Source organism: Felis catus, chromosome X (genome assembly GCF_018350175.1).
Source record: "Felis catus isolate Fca126 chromosome X, F.catus_Fca126_mat1.0, whole genome shotgun sequence".
In the NCBI taxonomy this organism is placed as follows: domain Eukaryota; kingdom Metazoa; phylum Chordata; class Mammalia; order Carnivora; family Felidae; genus Felis; species Felis catus.
Genome location: NC_058386.1, coordinates 126245296 through 126268577, shown reverse-complemented (window position 1 = coordinate 126268577; position 23282 = coordinate 126245296). Strand labels below are relative to the sequence as shown.

At 57.8% G+C, this 23282-nt stretch overlaps 2 protein-coding genes, 2 long non-coding RNA genes and 1 other non-coding gene across 9 annotated transcripts; 2 read left to right on the top strand and 3 right to left on the bottom strand.

Annotated features, from left to right (window-relative positions):
- Positions 1 to 869: 869 nt before the first annotated feature.
- On the top strand, positions 870 to 6773 carry DNASE1L1 (deoxyribonuclease 1 like 1). Its single transcript, XM_004001049.4, has 8 exons — positions 870 to 1057; positions 3145 to 3356; positions 3707 to 3795; positions 3875 to 3961; positions 4907 to 5007; positions 5153 to 5265; positions 5346 to 5594; positions 5677 to 6773. The coding sequence occupies exons 2-8, from the start codon at positions 3225 to 3227 to the stop codon at positions 5791 to 5793; spliced, it is 888 nt and encodes a 295-aa protein (XP_004001098.2). The 5' UTR covers positions 870 to 1057; positions 3145 to 3224; the 3' UTR covers positions 5794 to 6773.
- Positions 6774 to 7651: 878 nt separating this feature from the next.
- Positions 7652 to 10315, bottom strand: RPL10 (ribosomal protein L10). Of its 2 annotated transcripts, XM_006944118.4 has the most exons (6): positions 10145 to 10306; positions 9203 to 9261; positions 9001 to 9108; positions 8633 to 8771; positions 7950 to 8112; positions 7652 to 7862 (listed from the first exon to the last, which is right to left on the bottom strand). In XM_006944118.4, exons 1-6 carry the CDS (start codon positions 10165 to 10167, stop codon positions 7710 to 7712), a joined length of 645 nt encoding a protein of 214 aa, XP_006944180.1. In that variant the 5' UTR covers positions 10168 to 10306; the 3' UTR covers positions 7652 to 7709. The 2 variants fall into 2 exon arrangements, with proteins under 2 accessions (XP_006944180.1, XP_011277853.1); XM_011279551.4 differs by lacking the exon at positions 7652 to 7862 and having other exon boundaries at positions 7993 to 8101; positions 10145 to 10315.
- Positions 8161 to 8293, bottom strand: LOC111558850. Its single transcript, XR_002739976.1, has one exon. It is a non-coding gene; the product is annotated as a small nucleolar RNA SNORA70 (small nucleolar RNA).
- Positions 10316 to 10481: 166 nt separating the features above from the next.
- Positions 10482 to 14486, top strand: LOC109497090. Of its 4 annotated transcripts, XR_006592953.1 has the most exons (4): positions 10482 to 11405; positions 12265 to 12414; positions 12977 to 13712; positions 14219 to 14486. It is a non-coding gene; the product is annotated as an uncharacterized LOC109497090 (long non-coding RNA). The 4 variants fall into 4 exon arrangements; XR_006592954.1 differs by lacking the exon at positions 10482 to 11405 and having other exon boundaries at positions 11865 to 12414; positions 12989 to 13712; XR_006592952.1 differs by lacking the exon at positions 10482 to 11405 and having other exon boundaries at positions 11865 to 12414.
- On the bottom strand, positions 14181 to 15259 carry LOC109497091. Its single transcript, XR_002739851.2, has 2 exons — positions 14483 to 15259; positions 14181 to 14307 (listed from the first exon to the last, which is right to left on the bottom strand). It is a non-coding gene; the product is annotated as an uncharacterized LOC109497091 (long non-coding RNA).
- Between the last annotated feature and the right edge of the window lie 8023 nt (positions 15260 to 23282).

Genomic DNA, 23282 nt, shown 5'->3' with positions numbered 1-23282 from the left:
GGAGCCTGTGTGGCTCAATTGTTTAAGCGTGGGACTCTTGGTATCAGCTCAAGTCATGATCTCACAGCGAGGAGCCTGCTTGGGATTCTCTCCCTCTCTCTCTGCCCCTCCCCCACTCACAAGCGCTCTCGGACTCTCTCTCTCTCTCTCTCTCTCAAAATAAATAAACTTTAAAAACTAAGTTGATTAATGAATAAAACAGTGTTTCTAGTGTTCTCATCACCACTGCAATCCTAATGTGCTCATGCACATGGGTCCAGCCAACAACGGGACCACACTGCAATCATCGGTGAGGACCCGCCGCCAGGCCGCAGACTCCAGTGAGTCCCGTGGTCGTCCCAACAGCGACAGTGCAGGACCACACGGGACACCGAGCTGCCAGCTTTGTTCTCCCCTTCTCTTGGAGACAGTTCCTCAGTCCAGCCTTGACTGCAGTGGTGCCCAGTTCCCGCGCTGACTGTCGCTCACTTGGGGTCTCCAGAGCACTTAGGAGTGTGCACCCACCCTGACAACCAGCCTGAGGACGTGGAGAGAAAGCTCTTGTGCTCGGGTGCCCAGGCTACGTTGGGCACGAGCCCCAGCTCTCGCTTGTTCCCTGCCAGAGGATGCCTGGAGACAGCCCATGTCAGGGGCTGAGCACTGGGCCCGGGAGAGCACAGCTCCGGGTTTGCATTCTCCAAGCAGCTCCTCCTCGCCGCGCGGCCTTGGCACAGGAAACCACTCATTATGGGAATGCTGAGGCTCCATCACCCTCTGTGACTCACAGGCCTGTCATCCGCCCACAGCTCCGGGCCTCTGCCAGCACCTGCTTCCAGGCAGGTCAGGGAAGGCGGGGTCGGGGGGCCGGCCCAGCCCGGGGAAGAGCCCAAGCTCCAGGAAGGGTGGGGCGACGGCCTGACCCGGACGGACGGGTGGGTCGGGAAGGCCGCCTCTTCCTCTTTTCTCCTTTCTCCCCTCGGGTTCCTGCCCAGAGAGCTGCTGCGATTCCCTGAGGGTGTGGTGATCTGCTGGTCTGCTTACAGCCAAGGCACGCGTGGACCTGAGCTGGTCTGAATAGGTATGGGCGCCCTCTAAGCAGAGGGAGGGAGGAAGTTGCCCCCAGACTGGGGAGGGGGTGAGAGGGGAAGGGTACCCCAGGGCTGTGGCCAAGGCTTGGTGTTGGGAGCCTGGGTTGGGCTTTGGGCCGAGTCCAGGAACAGCCACTCTCCGGTTCTTCTTGCCTTCGGCCCTTGTGGGGACCCTTGACCCCAGAGCCTCCAGGCCTTCCCTAAACCACCCAGGGCTGCTCAAATGTCCACATACATCCCAGAATAGTAACCAGGGCAGCCCCTCTCTTCCCCCCCAACCACCAGCATGAGTGACAGAGCAGGTGGCCAGGGAGAGACAGGCATTCAGCCCAGCCAGGAATATGAAGGAGATGCACAGAGACTGCATGACAAAGAGGGGAGAACAGAGAAGAGACAGGGAGAAAGACAGACAGGCAGAGCCTTGGTTGAGGCAGAAAGTGAGCCCGAGGGGGAAGGTGACAAAGCCTTAGCTAGGATGCAGTGGGAAGTTACTCAAATAAGAGGGCAGAAAGTTATGAGCAGAAGGGAGGAGGGGAAGGGACAAAAGCAGAGAAGGAATATGGTTTGTTTTCCAGAACCAACAGTTCCAGCCAAGGAGACACCCAGCTAGCTAGGTGTTTCGCCCCATAGCCCCTTGCTGGTTGTGTCTCGCCTCGAAGCTCCTCACGTGAGCCACTTGGGGCTGGATCGGAGCTGACCACAGAAGCCCCCCCCCCCCCCCCGCCAAGTTGTCCTAAAATAACTACCTTTAGTTCATTATAATAATTTTAAGGGCGCCTGGGTGGCGCAGTCACTTGGGTGTCTGACTTCGGCCAGGTCATGATCTCACCATTCGTGAGTTCGAGCCCCACATCTGTGTGCAGACAGTGCGGAGCCTGGAGCCTGCTTCAGATTCTGTGTCTCCTCTCTCTGCCCCTCCCCCGCTCATGCTCTGTCTCTCTCAAAAATAAATAAACATTAAAAAAACTAGTTTTATAATATAAAATTTATAGTTGTACAATATAAAATCTTCCATAGGCAGAGTTTTCCACCATTTTTCCAACAGATGTGTGCACTAGCATGTTGACATGCTAGGCACGCACAATTGAACCAAAAGTCCCTCTGCCAGCTCCCTGCCCCCACCCCCTAATACACTGGATAAAAGCTTCCTGAATTAACCCCATGGGGAGACAGTGCTTTCGGAGCTATCTCCCTGTCGCCTTACTTGTAACAAGAAGCAAACAGTTCTTTGCTTTCAACACTTCCTTGGGTTGTGTTCCATTCGGCGCACCCCAAGTGGCAAACCCCTTGAGTTTAGTTACAAAGGTGACAGAGAGAAGGAGGCAGACAGAAGTAGAGGGACTTAATGTTGCTTACTGAGAATGTCACAGGGAGCAGGAGCAGAGCAAGGGGCTGAGCCCAAGTGACAGGACAAAGTTTGGGTGCATCTGAAACAAAGATTAACCAAGAGACGCTGCGAAAGAGGGGCCTTTCAGCTGGCAGGATGAACAAGAAGGGGTATCCAGTGTGGCGGGGGTGTGGGAAAGGGGCCCCATCACACACTGCAGTGAGTGATTTGGCATAGCTGAGATCATTTTAAATGTACACGCCCTTGAACCCAGCAATTCTGCTGATATCATCTCACAAGTGGAAAGAGATCTGTGTGAAGGCGATCCTCTTACTGCTAATGATGGTGAAAAGCTGGAGTTAACTGTGAGGTTGAACTCTTGTGTACTGCCGGTGGGAATGCAAAAAAAGGGTTTAGCTACTATGGAAAATAGTATAGCAGCTCCTCAAAAAAAACTAAACCTAGCATTACTGTATGATCCAGCAGTTCCATTTCTGGGTATATATGCGAAAAGATTGAAAGCAGGATCAAACTCTTGATCTGAGCCCAAATCTTGATGTTAGGGTCGCGAGTTCAAGCCCCTCCTTGGGCTCCACACTAGGCGTGAAAGTCAAGCCATATGTGCCAATGTTGGAAAGCGTCCGCAGGGAGAAAGGCGGGAGATCTGCAATGCTGGCAGCTCCGGGAGGCTGGTGCTGGGCAGCAGGACGAGCGTCACTTCCTCTGTCCCCCACTGCCATGTCCTTCCAGAAGCAGAACCGAGCCTAGCTGGGACTGCACCCTGGGACAGCCTGGGCTCCCTCGAGGGCCCCGGCGTCGCACACCCAGCCATGCATTACCCGGCGGTGCTCCTGCTTCTCCTGCCCGGTGGGGTCGAGGCCTTTCGCATCTGTGCCTTCAATGCCCAGCGGCTGACGCTCGCGAAGGCGGCCAGGGAACATGTGATGGACACGTTGGTCCGGGTACGTTCATCCCTGAAGGAAAGCTGTGCCCACAGCCCGAAGCCCCTGCCCTGCCTGACCAGGGGCATTTCCGAGAGAAGAGGGGACAACGAGAGACATGGGTCTGGAGATGTGGAGCACGCTCCTTCCCTGTCATCGGCCTCAGTCTCCTCTTCTGTGATATGGGTGCGGTGTGGATGGGGGTGGCACTCGGTGTTCTCCCAGGTCCTCTCTGGTCTCAGTGCTCTCTGTGGGCTTCAGCCAGAGAGCCACAGCACCCTTGGCCACAAAAGTGCCAGTTCCCCAGGGACCACACCTTCCCCTTGGGGTCGCTGGCGCTGAGTGGGGCTGGCCCTCCTGGTGTCCTGCAGATCCTGGTTCGCTGTGATATCATGGTGCTTCAGGAAGTAGTGGACTCTTCTGGCAGTGCTATGTCCCTCCTGCTTCGAGAACTCAATCGGTGAGGAGGGCTCTGTGGGTCTGATCCGCCCCGACCAGAGCCGCAGGGTCCCTGAGCCTGGCTTTCCCTATCGCGGCAGATTTGATGAGTCCGGGTCCTACACCTTGCTGAGCAGCCCCTCGCTGGGGCGCAGCACGTACATGGAGAAGTATGTGTACGTCTACCGGTAAGCGCGGAGGGCAGCCGGGGCAACTGGTGCTCCCCCCCGGGGGTGGCCCTCACCTTCTCATTGCACTTTTTCTCCTCACTGATTGTATCTGGGGATCTTACTCTCCTCTGCCCTACTCAGCTCTGGTGCCCATATGTCCCTACAGCAAGAGGCCTGCCTTCTCCGTGCACAGAGGCGGGGCCCTCCGCAGGGCCGAGAGGCGCCAGGAACTCGGGCGCCAGCACGCACCGCCCGAGGCGGGTGCAGCTGGGAGTGAACCTGGGAATGCGGTTCAGGGCAAGGCTGGCGTCCTCTTTGGGAATTGGCTGACACTTCTGGGAAGAGACCCAACGACAGGGGCTCCCTGTGGGCCTCGGACAGGCCCGGTTTCTGGAGACAGCCCGAAGTCCTTAGGACAGCCTGGCGGCGGCAGAGCCCTCTAGGGTCAGGATGGAGAGGGCAAGGGGAGTGGTCAGGTCAGGAGGCCTATTTGTATAGATGAAATCATACGATGTGTAGAATTCACTTCAAAGTAATGGCGGAGGGGGGACAGAAACACAGCCACATGGGAACACTCGTAACGGCCCCAAAGTAAAAATGACAGTGCAAGTGTCCATCGGCTGCGCACTGGCTAAATGAAAGGCAGTATCCGTGTACAGAGACAGTAGATCAGTGGCTGCCTGGGGGGGCTGAGGAGGAGGGGACTGGGGAGCGGCTGCCACGGGTGCAAGGTTTCTCTTTGGGGCCATAAAAAGTTTCTAAAATTGATTGTGGTGATGGTTGCACAACCTGTGAATGTACTAAACACCACTGAATTGTGCGTTTTAAACAGGTAACTTCCAGGTATGTGAATTCTAGCTCAATAAAAAACAGGTTTTAGGAAAAAGGCGAGGAAGGTTGTGGCCACTTGCAAACCAGAATCCATGATGTGAGGCCACTGCTTCCCATCCCTTGCTCCCCCAGGTCACACAAGACACAGGTCCTGGATTCCTACGTGTACAATGACGAGGATGATCTCTTCGCCCGGGAGCCCTTTGTGGCCCGGTTCACCTTCCCCAGCAAGGGTAGGAAGGGGAGAGGGGTGACCCTGCTATCTGGGAGCTGGAAGGAGGACCTGGCTGGCTCTACTAAGCGCTCGGTTACTGAGAAGAGTCGGGGTGGGCAGTGGCCAGGAGAGGATGTGAGTCCTCCGTCCCCGGGGTCTTGCAGTCCTCCCCAGCCTGGTGCTGGTCCCGCTGCACACCAGTCCGAAGGCCGTGGAGAAAGAGCTGAACGCCCTGTACGATGTGTTTCTGGACGTCTCCAAGCACTGGCAGAGCAAGGTAGGGCGGGGCCAGCTTGTGCGGGAGGGCCGGGGACATGATGGCTGGGTGGCCCGGCCTGACCACCACCCCCTCTCCAGGACATGATCTTGCTTGGGGACTTCAACGCTGACTGCGCCTCGCTGACCAAAAAGCGCATAGGTGAGCTGGTGCTGCGGACTCAGGAAGGCTTCCATTGGGTGATCCCCGACGGGGAGGACACCACGGTGCGCGCCAGCACCCACTGCGCGTATGACCGCATCGTGCTGCACGGCGAGCGCTGCCAGAGCCTGCTGCGCTCCGCTGCCGCCTTTGACTTCCCCGGGAGCTTCGGACTCACCGAGGAGGAGGTAAAGGGGGAGACGGGAACGGCTTCCCAGGGAAGCGCCTCAGCCCTGGCACTGACGCTCTGTCTCGCTGCCCGCCCCCCAGGCCCTCAACGTCAGCGACCACTACCCTGTGGAAGTGGAGCTGAGCCGGGCGGCACGCAGGGTCCAGCCTCTCGGCCTGGCCGCCGCTCTGTTGCTGCTGCTGCTGCTGCTTCCCTAACTGGGCCTGCTGCCTACAGACGTGAGGATGGTGCTGCCTTCAGGACTCAAATCCTGGTCTCTGCCATCTGCTCTCGGACGGCTTTGGGGTCCAGAGACTCCTGAGGGCGTCATCTGCAGCCCTCCTCCATCTGACTAGAGCTCTGCCCCACTGGACTGTGGCTCTCCTCCATCTGTCTCTTCTTAGGTTTGGCTTGCGTTCTTTGATCGGGCTCCTGGCTGGCATTAGAATGTAGAAGAGGAAGGCAGGGAGGGGCCCTGAGGCTAGACCCATGCCACTGTGTCCCCAGCTACTGCTCCGGGGCAGGGGGAGGAGGAGAGAGGGCTCTGGTGATTCTGGCTAAACTGGTCTCAGAAAAGGGAATCACAACAGACCCAAAGATTTTATTCTATGACAAAAAGGGAACTTACACATTGAGAACAAAAAGCTAAATTGTAGGGATATCGCGTATGTGTAGCGGATACATCAAAGGGCCATTTCCATTGCACACAGGATTCATCTACATCAGTATTAGGACTACAGCAAATACAAGGATTGAGAAGCAGTTTACACATATACATAGTAACTAGAGAACAGAAAATGTTTCAAACAGCCCCCATGCTTGCTGTGCCTGCTGCCGGAGCCCATTATTTGCAACCTTCTTGCAGCCCAGCCTTGCCCCAGGCAGGGTCAGTCCAGTGGCTGGCAGGGCTCAGGTTTACAGAAAGTATCTATACGTAGCATTTACCATGTAACTGTGGTAGCAACTGTGTGGCTACATGGTTGTGCAGCCAAAGGGGATACATGATAGGATACATAGCAAAATGTCAACAATGATCCTATTCAGGGTGTTGGTATCACAGAACCCTTCCTTCTCCAGCTCTTTTCCAGAGAGCAGTGCTCAGTAAAGCCCATTAGCAAGACATCAGAGCCACTTAAGCACAAATGTTTATGGTTTAGAACCACCTCAAGGTAAAAAATAAAGGTCATTTTAAACTTCATAAATGGCTGGAAGTAATGATTACAAAAGGACTCTCAGGAGCCACAAGGATTAAGTGCAGCACAGTCCAGCTCCAGGAAGCAGTACACAGCAGCTCTGGGGCCACCGTGCACAGCTCTGGAACCAGATCCCCTTATGCATGCACAGCCCCAGGCCATCCAGCCTGCTAAGAACTCCCCAGGCCTGTTCCTGCTCTTGTAATCCTGGCCCTCAGAAGTGCTGGCCAGCACATCAGGAGCTCCAGGCCAGGGGAGCTGCATACTTGCCACTGTCTCATTGCCAAGCCTTTGGGCTGTTTCAGCTGGGGGAGCTCGAGGTCAGGGGACACTGGCCAGGGTGGTGAGGAGGGACCCAGAAATGAAGCCACGGGAGCGGTGGATGGTGTGGGTCAAAGCTGGACAACTCCCAACACAGGAAAACTATTCAAGGGCCAACTGGAGGACCGGGTCTCCTTGAGTGCTGGTTAAAACATGGCTGGAACCATGCCTGGTCTGATTCACTTCTGTTTCCAGTGATGTTGCTGGTCTGGGACCTGTGGGGAAAGATTCCACAAGCAGCCAGAGGTCAACCTTAGGCCACCAGCCCTATTTCATCACTGGGCAGGGCACTTTACTAAGGCAGCATCCACTGGACTATACTGGACTAATCACAGCATGAACTTGGCAGGGAAAACCTGAATTGATAGCTTCTGATCTAGGCAGGTCCAAGTCAAAGTCCCAACCGGACAATTGAGAGAATGCTGGTCCCAGGCCATGTTGCTAGGTTTGTCTCCTTGCTGGCCTTGGCCAGCTCATCAACCTTCTTCTGAAAAGACAAGGTAGTGACTCTAGAGTCCCCCTCCCAGTCCACCACCATTGAATCCAGATGCAAAGACAAAAATAGACAGGAAGCAGGATTTATTGGTGGGCATGAATGGGGAAGGGCAGTGCTGAGGTTCTCATGAGTGCAGAGCCCGCCATTTGTCCAAGGGGCCACGATTAGGGATGTATTTGACCCCACAGCCATCTGGGATGAGCCGCTTTTCAGCCACCATGTCTTCAAATTCGTCCGCGTTAAACTTAGTAAAGCCCCACTTCTTGGAAATGTGGATCTGTGATAAGATGAAAATAACGGAATTAGGAAACCTGGACACTGACCGGGGCAAGTAAAGCAGGCCCAAGGTTTTGGCACAACTTACCTTCTGGCGGCCAGGGAACTTGAACTTGGCCCTACGTAGGGCCTCAATCACATGCTCCTTGTTCTGCAACTTGGTACGGATGGACATGATGACTTGGCCAATGTGGACCCTGGCCACTGTGCCCTGGGGCTTTCCAAAGGCACCCCGCATACCTGTCTGGAGCCTAAATTGGAGAAAGCATGAGGCCAACCCTCAATGTCCACTGGAACAAAACTGTCTCCAAGGTCCCTTAGGGCAACCCGTACAACCAACAGGCTGCATACACTACCAAGGAGGCTGCTGTTCGCAGCCATTGCACACTGGGCCCCATGGGGAAAGAGCACAGTCGGCTTAATTGGCTGCAGAAAATGGAAAACCTGAAAAGACTAGGCAGCCCCTACAAGGTGTCACTGGGCTCAGCTGAAAGCCTTCCAACTGGTGGCTGCGTCAGCTACCTGCTTGCTGGCAGATGGGTATCATCAGGATTAAAGCCTCTTCCTCAAAAGCACCTCCCTCCACCTGTCACCCAGAGGCTAAGACTTAGTCGTGATACCTTTTGTTTTGGGAACCTTTAACTTGGCTTTATTATGGGGGAGTCCCGTACGAGAAACCATCTCTTTGTTCCGATGGAAAAAACAAGGCAAACAAAAGCCTCAAGTTATGGGAAAACCCCTCAAAAGACAGACACCCAGGACCCAGCTCACCTGTCAGCTCCAGCACAGGACAACATCTTGTTGATACGGATGACATGGAAAGGGTGGAGCCGCACCCGGATGTGAAAACCATCTTTGCCACAGCTTTTCACCATGTACTTGTTGGCACAAATTCGGGCAGCCTCCAGGGCTAGGTTGGGGGCAGGTGGGAGGCAGCAGTGAGACAAAATAGGACAGAGCCACTTACTGTAACCGTCCCTGGCCCTCAGTGTACATCTGTATCGACTGGGTGAACTTCATAAAAAGGCTCGCCATCAGATACTCTTGATTAAATGGTGAATCTGGTGCAGTTTGTTCTGGGTCTGGTGGGGGAGGGGAGCAGTTAGAAAGGATGGGATTAACAAGGAATCCGGCCTCACCTTCAGAGGAGAGCTGCTCGTATTCATCTGACACCATGTGGCCACACAGTGGGAACTCATCCACTTTTGCCTTCTTACGCCCCAGGTCAAAAATTCGGATCTTGGCATCTGAAAAATATGGAGATAAGTATGTGGGGGAGGGGCACCGGAGGCAACTGAGTCAGTGCAGCCAAACCAGTTTGGGAACTCTCTCACTACTTACCAGGGACACCTCTGCAGAAACGAGACTTTGGATACGGCTTGTTCTTACAATACCGGTAACTGTGGGGAGGGGAGAAATCCAAGTTTATAGTTCACAAGTGAACCCAATAAGCACTTTGAGAACTCCCTTAAATTAAGACCAAAGGAGGGCAGGGAATGGGGACCGGGGGCAACATCTCAATCTCTAGCGGTCTCCACTCCTGGAATTTGGCGCTAAGCAAAACACGGTCAAAACAAAGTGACCAAAAATTAGAGAACACTCATACAGAAAACATAGAAGCAAAAAATCTCCTTCAACCCCGTATTATTATGGTTCCATGCTTCCTATAAGGTCAACAGGTGGAAAGGCACTTTTTCAGTTAAATAAGAGAAACATCTCAAAGGCACTGCAAATTTCTTGCTAATTAGTAACATAATTCATGCCACTGATTTTTGGGCACGTGGCAATAAATCCGCCTTCGAAACCACATGTGAAAAGATTCTGACGCCCCCTGCAGGGCACACGAGGTGGCTGAGCCCTCTGGTCAGGGCGGCCCTTGGCGACCGAGGCCGAACGGGCATGTCGCCCGGAAATAAGATGGGGATGGCACACAAAGGCCCTGAGAGGGTATCGAGTCTGAAAAGGTGGCTAATTTCCAGGACGGAGACTAGATGTAAGGCGGCCGTCGATTTCAGCCCGTAAGTGGCGGAACACATGCAGGCCAAGGTAAATCTGGCCCCCCAACAAAACAGAAGAAACGCTTAAGAAAGGCCTGAACCTTAAAAGAAACAGACAGTGTAAACGAAGTCCCCAAGCGACCCGGAATATCAGTAAAAACGTGGAGTCCGTTCGCAATATAGAAAAGGTGCCCCGGAGGCCCCACCCCACGGTTAATTTTAGCGTTGAAATACAGTTCTCCCTCCATTTTTCACATCAGCGAAATTGCACGGATTTGGCACTCACCACCGGGCGGGGCGGCGGCCCATGGCGACACCAAGATCTTCAGTGGCTGCAACGAAACAGACAAAGTCGGAACAGAAGACGCGGACGGGCCTCAAACCGGGACAGAGAACCAGCAAGGACAACGCACAACTCCAGAACCACGACTACTCACCGCGCCGAAGGAAAAGAGGCGCTCCCACGCCTGCGCATGCCTTATATAGGCGGCCGATCTTCGCGCATAGGAACCATAGAGTCCCGGCCAGAGCGGGTGGACGCTCTGTCACACTTCCGGACCATAGATGCAGCAGCTTTGTGCGCCTGCGTGCGGGCGGGGCTCCGCTCCAGAGCTGAACCGGGACACAGCTGAGCGTTCAAATGCGGGCGGCCAGCTAGCCAATCTGGCCTCGCCACATCGGCGCGAGAAGCCTGTTTCCGGCCGGCCATCTTGGGTGTAGAACTCTTCCCCGAGGCTTTGCCGTAACTATGAACGCCATATACTCCTGGGGTTGAAAGAAGGAAAGTACCCCTGAGTGTGGCTTACTGTGGCTGCTTGCGTGTTCCCCGGGGTCACGGGGCTGGGATACGCCCCCCCCCCCCACGAGCCTCCCTCTGAGCTCCAGGACCCCGTGGCACTTGCTGTGCTGGAGCCTAGGTCCATGTCCCTTTGTCGGCGGAGCGGCAGGCTCGCCCCGCCCCCGCACCACCACCCCGCCCCCTGCATTAACCGAAGATTCCGGAGCTGCCTTTGCTGTAAGCCATGCACAGTTTCCCGGTTCGTCGAAGACAAGTGGCAGAGCTGCGCCCTCTCGCTGGAGAAAGGGCAAGGAGAAGCCTCCCTCATGATCCAGGGCATGGCAGACCCCGTGTACACCTTTGGGCCCACCCTGACCAGGCAGAGAAAAGAGACGTTATGCTCCCCAGGGTGACTTGGAGACAGAGGCGACAACCGCACCAAGGGTGGCAAAGGAGCACTGTCATTCCTTCTCCGGCTGTGCCCCACTCCTAGCCTTTGAGGGCAGCCTTGCGGTGCAGTTCTGGACGCTTCCGTCCTCCCAGGGCCCAGATTGTGGCACACCCCCACGCCTCCTCAACACACTCCTTTCCCTGCCCACTGTGTTCCAGCACATCGAAAGTGTGCCCCTGAGATGGTTCACAATAAGCCCCTCAACCCCCCAACAAGAATAGGATCCAAGAGAGGTGGGCAGAGTTAGTGCTTGAGTTACCAGCGATCTCCGTAAATCCCAGAACTGTCCACACTTCTGGAGGTGGGGACAGGAGAAAGGTAACAAAGCCTTTCCCATGTCACTTGATAGGTGTGGCCTGCCAAGGAGGGAGGCCTGCTTGCTCAAGCACACCTGTTCTCCGGGACAACCTGTCACTTGAGTACAGGCCTGCAGATCCCTTTGTGGTTTCCACCGGAGCAATGGTGCAGTGTGTGTCTCAGGGGACCCACCTCCCAGTCCATGAAGGGACTCTGGGTCTCAAAACTGGGTGAGAGTCTGTGACTCCACTGGAGCAGCTCAAGCCAGATTTTTGGCTCCCATACCTGGAGCATTTAGAGTTCTATATATCAAACATGCTGTAGCACTTGGCCTGATTTATTTCATTCATTTTCTTTTTTCTTTTCTAAAAAATGTTTATTTTTAAGAGAGAAGAGAGAACACAGGGGAGGGCCAGACAGAGAAAGAGAGAATCTCAAGCAGGCTCTGCACTGTCAGCACGGAACCCAATGCAGGGCTCGAATGTACGAACCTTGAAGATCCTGACCTAAGCCAAAATCAAGTGTCGGATACTTAACCGACTGGGCTATCCAGGCGCCTGATCTTTTTTTTTTTTTTTTTAACAAGGCTCCACACCCAATGTGGTAAACTAACTACCCAGAGGTCAACAGTTGCATTCTTTATCAACTGAGCCAGCCAGGGGCCCCCATGGTGATCTTTCCAGAGCTTTTCTAAGATGCAACTGTTCCTACTCTAATGGTTCTCTCAAAGCTTCACTGAAAGGAGCTGCTTCTGGACCATCCTGTGGAACATAGGGTGTGGAGTGTTCAGATCCAACGTGATCTTCTCTCTCTAACGCTTCCCAAGTTGTTCTCTCTCTAACACTTGGGGTTTTTTTCTCTTTCTCTCGTAACACTTTAGATTCCCGTCTCCACCTCATGCCAAGGGAGTCCGGGCATTGAAACCGATCAACTACTGGCCACCAGTGAGTCCAAGTTCAGTCAACCAAACAAGCACGGGCCTGTATTTCTTACCAGCTACGAGTGCTCCACATTCCGTCAGTAACATTTAGTAAGTACATCCCTATCAGTGAATCTACCCCAGTGAGTGCCTTAGTTCACCTCCTTAGCCTGGTAGCCTGAGAATCCATTCCCACAAATGTTCAAATAGGATTGATCTGTTAGATACCAGTTACATCTAGGAATTTTTCTTGACACGTGAGCTATTTCCTCATGGTTCAGACTTAGCCGTGGGGCAAACTGTGACTGCACCCTACATATGGGCTGAATGGCAAGCGGGATGTTGCACAGGATCTCAAGGACAACATGAATTGCATTACAAGGGACCAAGCCCACACGAGATAATGACACATTCTTCTAGCGATGGGACACCAGTCCCTTAGACACGGGGCAGCTACTTGAACCACTGTGGGGGTGCTCAGAGGGGCTGATGGCATCCCGACTCTCAGCTTCGACTGAGGCCGAGCAGACGTCCCAGTTCCAGGTTTCCGGGCCACACTCCTCCAACCACGGCCATACCTTTCACACGAGAAACACAGAGAGGCTGGGAATTCAGTGGACTTGGGGATTCTGTAACCCGCACCGATAAACTTGTGTTTAATTTTCACCACGAGGAACCCTTGCAGGTACAGAAGGAAGGGAATTTTTAGGGCTGTCGGGGGAGTTCTGTGCGTGTCGTCGTGCTGTGACTGGAGCTGAGAGGTAAGGAACTAAAGTTGCCATTGTTTTCTCTGCGCGCTCCGGGATCACCACACCACAGTCTTCAGAGCCGTCCTTACCGCCGTGACAGTACAGCAGCCACGCCGGCTCCTCAGGGCTTCCCGCAGGTGGCCCTTCATCCCCGTTCACTGCGGGTGACAGCCTGACGAAGGAAGAGGTCCCCGCAGACCACGGGTGCTACGTAGGCGCCCAGTTCCCATTGGCAGGGAGCCCGAGCCCTGCCCTGGGGCCCAAGGGCGCGACCACACCCATCCCCACATCCCCACTTGGCGGGCCCCTCTTCTGAGACCACTCCCAGGTCCGACTCTGTAGCAGTCGGGCAGGAGAAGGAGACGAGAAATAGACACGGTTTCTCAGCAGACGAAATCGAATACGAGCATTTGGTGGCTCAGGGCCCGGAGGGCTGAAGAAACAGATCGTATGGCAGAAAGCTGCCGTCCCTAAGGCGAGGGGAAGCGGGGAAGAGGTCGGGCTGAGCAGACACCTAGACGCCAGGATGAGGGGCCTGGAAGAGGCAGAGCCTGGATCTCTGAGGAGGGGCTGCCACAATTTCTCAGGGAAGGCGGAAGCAACCTTATCCACCACGAGGGGATATGGGGCAGGAGATGATTTCTGAGGACCATCTTCCAGGTCAGTAATTCTTTCTTCAGTGGCATCTGTTTGTGGTTTCATCCGTCTGTTGACGGCTTTTATTCCAAAGGCTATGTTTTGTTACCCCTACGCTTTTTCATGTCTATTATAGTGAGACCGAGAAAGAGCACGAGCAGGGGAGGGGCAGAGAGAGAGGGAGACACAGAATCTATGCTCCAGGCTCTGAGCCATCAGCACAAAGCCCGACGTGGGGCTCGAACTCACGAACCGAGAGATCATGACCTGAGCCAAAGTCAGACACTTAACAGACTTAGCCACCCAGGCGCCCGACTTCGACAGTTCTTTTTCAAAATTGACTGGGTGCTTTTTTTTTTCTTTTAAGGAACCTCTGTGTGCCCAACGCGGGGCAGGAACTCGCAACCCCGAGACACAGAGTTGTGTGCTCTAGTGAGTGAGCCGCCCAGGTGCCCCGTGCCTGGGCTTTTAAAATTATTCTTATCTGTTTGATTCCCTCTTCTGTGTTTTTATTTTGTTGTGTCTCACAGGCCATTGAAGACTTGGGGAGGTGGAGTAGCTTTCTATCACAATAACGCAAACAACGCGTAGATATCCACGAGCGCCGCTCTCTGATCTCCTGAGAAATCAAAGGTAATGCCAGTCTGGGTTTTAAAGTCCCCCCCCCGCCCCACCCCACCCCACCCCACCCCAGTTAAGCACAAGAGGGGAAGGCGGCTCTCTTTCTCACCCTGCCCCCTTTGCTGTGTGCTGGCCCGAGGAGGCTTCCGTGGGGGGTGGCCACCTGGGCTCACCTCTCAAGCCTCCAGGACATGCTGAGTGTGCCACACGTTCCCCGGGGACCTCCAAGTGAGGGAGCGAGCCGCGCCGTAGAGCACAGCCCCACAGAAGGGGATCTGGCTTGAGCCCGACGTCCTTGATCCACACCCCGCCTGGGCCACCTGCCAGCTAGTGGTGTGGAAGAAGCCGTGAATGGGGATCACGCCTCTAACAGGCTGCTAGGGCTGCGGGATGGCACAGCCGTGAATGGGGATCACGCCCGAGGCACACCGCAAGCTCGCAATGCCATGACCGCAAACGATGTCCTCTGGCCTCTGAGAGTTGCACCCTGGGAAGGTCCACAGGGCCAGTCCTGTCTTCGACAGGCCTGCAGATTCTCCACCAAGGTGGGCCGTGTCTTCAAGTCGAGGTTGCTGACGCGTGTCCCGCTGGGCCTCTGGGGGTCCTGGGCCGGAAGCCTGGGGTGAGCTACCCTTCCAGGGAGGGTGGATGTGCTCGGCCGGCCCGGAGCCCAGCAGTACCACGACGATGCAGGGGGAGCAGTTCCTCTCTCAGCCTGCAGCTAGGGGTGGGGGGAAGGCAGCCCCTCCCTGTTCGCGGCTGCTAGGACTGGAGTCAGGGGGGCGTTCGTCCCCGCTCCCTCAGACCCACTTCTCCTTATAGCACCATCCTGCCTTTGTCCCGCGGGGGCCACCCTTCACCAACACGGGTTTTAGGTGGGGTCTCGGTTCTGCCCTCTGACCTTCTGAAAGCCGTTTGCTCCTGGCACCTGGGAACCCCACCCCGGGAGCTCCTCCCCACCCCGGGAGCTCCTCCCCACCCCGGGAGCTCCTCCCCACGGCCCTAGCACATCCCTGCTCACCCACCCCTGACTTTGCATTTGCACTGCGTCCTCTTCCCCGGGATTTCTCTTGCTTACCCGCGCGCCACCTATGCGTGTTTCTCATTCCGTATTCGCTGGTCTTTCTCCCAAACTGGACTGGCATCCCTGGAGGGCAGGGGCTGGCTGTCAGAGTGGCACCACCCCCAGCCCCCAGCCTAGGCAGCCCTGCATCATGTGACCGGCGCCCAGGGCCACAGCCATTGGCCCAGCGGGTCAACCTACCAGCCCGGGTCACCGAGGACTTGGCAACAGGCTCATCAATGCCACCCCGAGTCTCCTTACTGTCATCACACGTGGGAGGAGGCCTTCGTGCCCACGATACGCAACCCAGAAATCGCCAATTGACAGTTTAATACCCTTGGTGGTATAAAAATGTGTAACTTTGGGGCGCCTGGCGGGCTCAGTCTGTAGAGCATGTGACTCCTGACCTCAGGGTTTGAAGTTGGAGCCCCAAGGGGGGGGGGGTGTAGAGATGACTTAAAAACAAAAACTTTAGGGGCGCCTGGGTGGCTCATTCGGGTAAGCCTCCGACTTGGGTTCAGGTCATGATCTCACGGTTTGTGAGTTCTGGCCCCACATGGGGCTCTGTGCTGTCAGCATAGAGTCCGGTTTGGATCCTCTTGACTCCCTCTCTCTGCCCCTCCCCCACTCGCGTTCTCCCTCTCTCTCAAAAATAAACAAACATGGAAAATAATTAAAAATTGGGGTGCCTGGGTGGCTCGGTCGGTGAAGCGTCCGACTTCGGCTCAGGTCACCATCTCACTCACGATTCGTGGGTTCGACCCGTGTGGGGCTCTGGGCTGACAGCTCCGAGCCTGGAGCCTGCTTCAGATTGTGTGTCTCCCTCTCTCTCTCTGCCCCTCCCCTGCTTGTTCTCTGTCTCTGTCTCTCAGAAATAAATCGCGTTAAAATTTTTCAAAGAAAATAAGTAATTAAGAATAAAAGTAAAATAAAAACTTAAAAAAAAAAATGTATACCTTCTTGACTGCCCAAACCGGCAAGCCTTGTCCTTGAAGACAAAAGACATACTGGGGGCAAAATATTTGCAACATAGGTAACAAAGAACTAACAGCCCTAGTGTATGTACCACCAGTGGGGTCTTTTGGTCGGGAAGGCCATCTCTTAGTATCTATTGACATTTCAAACGCCCATAGGTTTTGGCCTGTCAATTTCACTTAGAGGTAATTATCCTAGAGGGAGGCTGACACACGTTCACAGTTGATACTTGCGGTGCTAATGTCAATGGCAGAGAGAAGAGGAAAGGTAAACGTACCATCCAGTTGGGGATTCATTATGTAAATTGTAGTACCTGCATATAGTACATACATACAGTACATGCATCAGATACCACGCAGCCAGAAGAGAAATGAGCTAGACATTTGTTTAGTGACATGGAAGGTTTTCAAAGACCTATTGCTAAATAAGTAAGTAAGTAAGAGAAAATCACAATTAAATATATAGGATTATGCTTTTTATTTTTATTCATTTTTGTTTTTCCCTGCCCGCCCCCCACCCCCGCCCCAGGGTATATGCTTTGTAAAACTCTGTAAATGACTATGTTGGTGATTGCATTAGAAGACTATATGTAGAAGAGAGAGACAAAATTGTTAACAATCTTGCTTAATATAATGTTGCTTTGTAAAAATGTTCGATGATGCGCTCTAAAACTGTGCAGGGTGCTAATGGAAAAATGATAACAGCCAGGGTGGACCGCAAGTGGGCAGTTTCTCCTAAAGCTAAACATCCAGGGGCGCCTGGCTGGCTCGGTGGGAAGAGCGTGCAACCCTTGATCCTGGGGTGGTGGGTTGGAGCCCCACGTTCGGTATAGAGATTACTTAAATAAATACCCTAAAATTAAATGAAATATTTAAAGCTAAACATCCATGTCCATAGGACCCAGCAATTGCACTCTTGGGCATTTAGGCCAAAGAAACAGAAGCTTAGGATCACGCGAAAACACGTACGTGAATGTCCATAGCGGGGGTATCTGCAGCAGCCTAGGACTGGGGACGAGCAGCGTGTCCTTCAGCGGGTGAATGTTTGAAGCAACCGGTCGGTCCACACCAAGGACCGTAGCTAGCAATACGAAGGAAGAACTGACTATGGATACACGCAACCATCTGGATGGATCTCAAGGGCATTATGAGAGTGAAGGGAAAAAAGCCCACCCGGAGTCACCGAGACCTACTGCATACCGCATCATGGTTCCATTTACCGAAGTGCTCAAATGACCAACTTGTACACGAGCGAGCACACAACACTGGTGGTCGCGGGGTGGGACGGAGCAGAGGGGAGGAGGCTGTGGTTACGAAAGGTTAACAGGAGGGGTCCTTGGGAGGGAACCAACTGGACGCGGATGCCCGTGGGAGTCGCCTGAATCTACACGCGTGGCGAAAGTGCAGAGCTACGCGCGGCCGCACACGCGGGTGCGGCACACACGGAGCAGCTCTCGGACGGCAGCAATGCCAAAGCCGGGTGTGCGATTGCACTAGATGTGCACCCTGCCGGTCCCAGGGAACTGCGGGAGGCGCCCTGGCGCTTCTCCGGAACTCCCCGTGAGGTCCGTCACTTCAAGATCCAAGTTCCAGCCGAAAGCACACAAGCAGGGCTTGGCGTGGACGGACACGACGACTTGCGCGACTCTGCACGCAGACGTCCCGCTCGTCCCGCCGGGACGTCTAGGCGTCGCGCGGCCCACCGGGCCCGACCGCTAGAAAGGAGCGCGCGGGAGCCGAGCCCAGAGGGGCGCGCAGGCGACCGGCTTGTTTTGATTGGGCAGGGGACACGTCCGTCAGGCCGCGGGGCCGGGGCTTCCGCGGGCGGCCTGGGAGCGGCCCCGTCCTGAGCCGAGCTGGGGCATTGGCGGAGCTAGCCGGAAGGGGTGGGCAGGAAGGCGGTGCCCCGCGACCTGTGGGGCGGGGCTTCCTGTGGCGCGCTGAGGGACAGGAGGAGACCGGTGCCGGGGCGGTGAGGGTGGGCGCGGCGTGCCCGGACGACGCCCCGGCCTTCTGGACACCGCCCTCCGTCCCTGGGCTCCGCCCTCCGTCCCTGGGCTCCGCCCCCCGCCTCTCCGGGTCCTGGCCCCTGCCAGAGTCTCCGTTCCCCGAGGCCTGGGGACCTGTGCGTTCCGCCGGGGCGAGGCCGACCTGACGGTGTCTGGCCCTGTAGACGGCCAGGGCCAGTGTATCAGGGCCCCCGGGGGCCTAGTGAGGGGAGAAGGGGGCGGCGGGCCCACCGGGATGACCAAGGGCATAGTCACCGCGTCTGCAGCCCCTCCCCGCCCTGGCCTCGGAGAGCGGCCTTGCTGTGCGGTCCGGGGCGCATCCAGCCTCCCGGGGACCGGATCGTGGCACCCCCGCCCCCCTCCCCCCCCCCCCACCCCTTCCTTGCCCGGCGCGCTGTGTGTTCCAGCGACCTTGAGTGCGTCTGGGACAGTTCTCTGTAAAGCATGGATCCCACCTCCACACACACACAGGCCTAGTACCCGGTACCCGGGAAAAGGTGGGCAGAGCTGGTGCCCGTACCCGCGAGTGTGGTGTTGGCCAGGGGAGCTCTCCAGGCTCCTGCAGGTGAGGACGGCAGGAAGGTAACACAGTCTTTCCCACGCCACTTGACAGGTGTGGCCCCCCTGGGAGAGAGTCCTGCCCGAGTCACCCTGTTCTCCAGGACCAGCTGTGGTTGTCCCTGCCTGTCACCTGGGGAGGTCACAAGCAGGGGCGGCCCCGCAGAGGCAGAGAAAGCTCGTGGCTTCTCTACAAGTGGGTGCCATCAGGAACCATCCGTCCCCGTGGTTCTCAGGCTGGACGGCCGCGTGGGAACACCTGGAGGGCTTGTTCAACCTCGCGACGCCGGACTCCACCCCGGAGTCTCTGATCTTGCAGATCTGCGGTGGGGCCTGAGAACTTGTGACTCTAACAAGCTCCGGGCTGACGCTGCTGCCACCACCACGGGTCTGGGACCCCCTCTGTGAGGAGCACTGCTGCGGAGACCTGAGACTCACTCCTAGGTGTGTGCGTGCCCCGTGCCCTCCCTACCTGGGCATAGCCCCTTGGCCGGGTCCCCACGGGCCTGGGAAACGCCAGGAGGCTGCTAGCCCTCGAGGATTCGGGGACTTCCCATCGAGGGGCAGTCAGCGTTTCCTGCCCCGGTTTGTCTGGAGGGCACCGTCCACAGCCCTGGCGGGGAGAAGGTGTCTGTCGGGTTTGTACAGGCGCCCGGCAAGTCCCAGACCGGAGCGGATAGGTCCGGACACGTAGGAGAGAGAGGGGCGGAGATCAGAGTGGGGCCCGGCAGTGGGGATGCAAAGAACCCTTGGATGAGGCAGAGGACAGAGCCGCACCCTGAGCTCGGGGCCGGGGGAGGACCCTGGGCCCTGAGACCGAGAACGTGGATTTGGGGGGAGCGTGCAGACGGGAAAGGGGGTCGTCTGCCCGGGACCGGCCCTGCCAGTCGTCTGGTCCGTGGGTGCCGTCGGCCCTCTAGCTGCTGGGAAGCCACTGCCTTTCTCCAGCAACATGGCCTCCCAGGTCCCCGGCGGTGCCGCCCGGAGCTGCTCGGCACCCGGCGCCACGACCGCCACCCACCCACTAGGGCCGGTCTCTTTGGTGGTCGCTGTTTGTTTGACTCCGCGGTGGCTTGTCCCCGGCTGGTGGGGGCAATGCAGTGCCCGGCACCGGCCGCCATTTGTCTCCAGAATGAGCAGCTCTGCAAGGCGGCGCCCGAGCGTGTTCTGGCCGTGGGGTCAAAGGGTGTAGCCTCTGCCTTTCCTTCTCCCTGCTCACGCCCCCTGCCTCTAGCTACCGGGTCTTGGCGCTTTTCCTGCTGGACCGCTTCAAGCTCTCTCTATAGGGTAATGCTACGAGGCCTGAGTCACGTCTTGCTAATCTTTCCCCGAGCTGCGCTGCCACTTGTCTCTTGACTGTGGTTTTGGGTTTGTTCGGGCCAGGCAGACGCGTTTAGTTTCTGTGTCATCGGGCTTTCCAGGCTCTTCCTAATGGCTTCCGGGGTTTCTCGTGGGTTCCTTTGCTCCAGACTTACTCAGAGAGGCTTGCTCCACGTAAATACCTGAGTGGCTCTGCGACGTGGCACACGAGCGTGTTGTGGCCGTGGGATCAAACGGACTAGCCTCTGCCTCTCGTCCTCCCTCCCCCCCCCCCCCGGCCCCCAGCTACCGGGTCGTGGCGCTTCCCTGCTGGACCGCTTCCATGTATTTCTCACCCGTTGCTGCACACCGAGTTACCCCGACGTACCCCTGCCACCACTAATCCCTGTGATCTGACCTCCACACTGTCTGAGGACAGGCTCCTAGAGGGCTCGGTTGGGGGGCTCTGGCTCAAGGTGGCTCACAGGCCGCAGTCCAGGCATCAGCTAGGGCCCAAGCCACCCGGTCTGCCTGTCAGGCGGGCCCTGCGTCCAAGCTGGCTCCCGTGGCTGTGGCGGGGCCTCGGTGCCTCCCCCATGGGGCCCCTCCATAGGGCAGCACAGGGCAGGGCTTCCCAGAGCCAGCGATGTGACAGACGGGAGACAGAAAGAGACAGCGAGCGAGGGGGCAGAGGGGGGGAGAGAGAGAAGAGAGGGGCCCCGAGATTGAAGCCTCAGCCGTTTTACAACTTCATGTCTGTGTTCCTGTTCCCTCCCCTCTGCTGTGTCCTTCTAGGTCACACGGGTCCACCTGGAGCAGTGCTGGAGGGGACGACACAGGAGGAGCGTCCTGGCTCCTGAACCTGGGTGCGGGCGTCCTGGTCTCACAGGGCCCCTCAGGAACACGTCCTTTGTCTAAAGGGGGGGTGGCACGTTCCGGCCCGCGGACCAAGGCAGGCAGGGCCCGCATTTGTATGGGCAGAGGGTGGCTCTTCGTCTTTAAAGGCTTGCAGACAAAACGCACAAAGAGCCAGAGACAGGAAGAATATGGGACCGGGTTCCCGGGCGGCCCACGCAGCCCAAGAGGGGCGCTTTCTGTCCTTTGCGGGGCAGCGTGCAGCCCTGGCGGCCGTCCCGGCACAGGGGCGGGCAGCTGTCTGTCGTCACGGCAGCCGGTCAGCACCGTTGCCAGCGTGCTGAGTCCTGCCCAGGCCTGAGAGCAGGAGGCTCCGGACCGCCGGTGCTCCCGCCCGGGCGCCTCAGTCCTGCCCCCGCATCCTCTCCTTCCCCGGGGCCGGGGGCAGCTGCCCCGTGAGGCAGGCAGGGGTGACCTCTCTCCGCACACAGGCGTGCCCCCGCTTCTGCCCCCTGCCCTCCGCCGGGCGGCTGGCAAGCGGGTGAGGGCAGGGAGTGGAGAGGAGTGGGCCCCTCCTCAGTGATGGTTCGGGTAGCCGGGTGGCCCCGTGCTGGACTCTGGTGGCCCAGGTGGTGGCAGGCACCGGCTTGCGGTGGGGGAGGGGTGGGGTGCAGCTGTCAATTCAGGAAGGAGCTCCCACTGTGGCCACAGGAGGCCAGCAGCATCTGGTTTCCCTGGGGAAGTGCCCACCCCGTCCTTCCTGGCTGGGCCTCAGAGATGAGTTCGCTGTGACACGCTCTGACATGCTCCCGAGCTCTGTGTGTCACGCCGGTTCTGTGGGCCGGACCTTTCCCGTTGGCCGTTGCTGCCGCGCAGGGCCAGGGCCCGGGGTGCAGCTCCTGGCACCGTGGGGGGGGGGGCGGGCGGGCGGCTGCCGTGTGCTTTTTGAACCCGAGGACAGAGGGTCTCGGGGCAGCCGGGCCGTGTCCCGGGAGCAGCAGCAGAGACCAGGGCGTTGCTTGCTGGGCCTGACCTCGGGGACCGTGGTCGTGGCTCCTGGGGACATCCCCCGGCCAGCGTGTCGGGTGGCTTGGTCCTGAAGACGGCCCCCCGGAGACCCACAGGCCCAGTGTGGCCCCACGCGCCGGGGCCATCTGACCGGCGTCGTCGCCAGCCCCCTGGCGTGTGTCTGAGCTGAACGGCTTTCCCGTCCCTCGGCCCCGGCAGGAGGAACAGCAAGGAGGGCCCGGCTTCTCCCGGCGGCCTTCCCTCGGAGGCCTCCTGCCCCTGGTGGCGGGCGGCGGCGGCGGCGGGCGGGGAGGGGCGCGGAGTCTTCCCTTTCCCTCACGGGGCCGCGCAGGCGCGCCCCCTGGTGGCCGGCCCTGTGGGTGGGCGCAGCCCCCCCCCCCCCCCCCCCCAGGCAGCCAGATCCTGCGCCCGCTCACCTGCCTACCCACGTTCGGTGGCCATCCCTGCACCTCACCGTCTCTGCCCGAGGACGTCTGTGCCCGGCCGGTCCTCAGCAGGTGTGCCGGTTCAAGGGCAACCCCCCACCCCACAGCGTGGCTCAGTGGTTTGCTCAGCCCCGCCCCCGCCGCCGCCAGTGGCCTGGCTGGGTTCCTGGAGACCTGCTGAGAGACACGGCCGGCCCGTGGGGAGCCCGTGGGGAGCGCTAGAGGCGGCGGAAGCCAGCCCCACCTCTGAGCCGCAGAGCACAGCGGCCCCAGCTGGGGACCGCCCTCCCCTGGATGCACCTGCCCCGGAGGAGGAGACCCCACCCTCTGGGGGACCCGTCTGCACTTGCCGTGGGCCCACTCCCCCACACCCACCCGAGCGGGAGCGGGAGGAGACCGTCCAGAGCTGCAGAGCACCGAGCGCACGGGAGGTGCCTGTGGCGGGCACCTGTCGCTCTGCTCTGCGTGCTCGCTGGCCCTGTCTTAGCGGCCACCCCATCCTCTTTCCCTTGGTTCCGCCGGGGTTCCGTGGTCGGGGCTGCCCTGGAGCACCTTGGCCCTATGCCCTGGAGCGGGGTGTGGCCGCCCGCGCTGGGGTGGGCCCACAGAATCCTAAGGGGCCCCGGACTAAGAGGTGCTGGGACTCCCTCGCTGGCTCCGGTGAGCGGCAGCCCCACCCACCCTGAGGGGCCGGGTGCCCCCCTTTCCTCACCCCAGTCCCCTTCCAGCCTCTTTTGGGGGGATGGGGGGCGGCGGGCGAT

Excerpts from the sequence above, each read along its gene's own strand:
- DNASE1L1 (XM_004001049.4), top strand. The coding sequence starts at position 3,225 with ATGCATTACCCGGCGGTGCTCCTGCTTCTCCTGCCCGGTGGGGTCGAG. Across the intron at positions 3,357-3,706 it reads TGATGGACACGTTGGTCCGG|ATCCTGGTTCGCTGTGATAT; the intron begins GTACGTTCATCC and ends GGTGTCCTGCAG. Across the intron at positions 5,266-5,345 it reads CCAAGCACTGGCAGAGCAAG|GACATGATCTTGCTTGGGGA; the intron begins GTAGGGCGGGGC and ends CCCCCTCTCCAG.
- RPL10 (XM_006944118.4), bottom strand. The coding sequence starts at position 10,167 with ATGGGCCGCCGCCCCGCCCGGTG. Across the intron at positions 9,109-9,202 it reads TTTCTGCAGAGGTGTCCCTG|ATGCCAAGATCCGAATTTTT; the intron begins GTAAGTAGTGAG and ends CATATTTTTCAG. Across the intron at positions 7,863-7,949 it reads AGTTCCCTGGCCGCCAGAAG|ATCCACATTTCCAAGAAGTG; the intron begins GTAAGTTGTGCC and ends ATCTTATCACAG.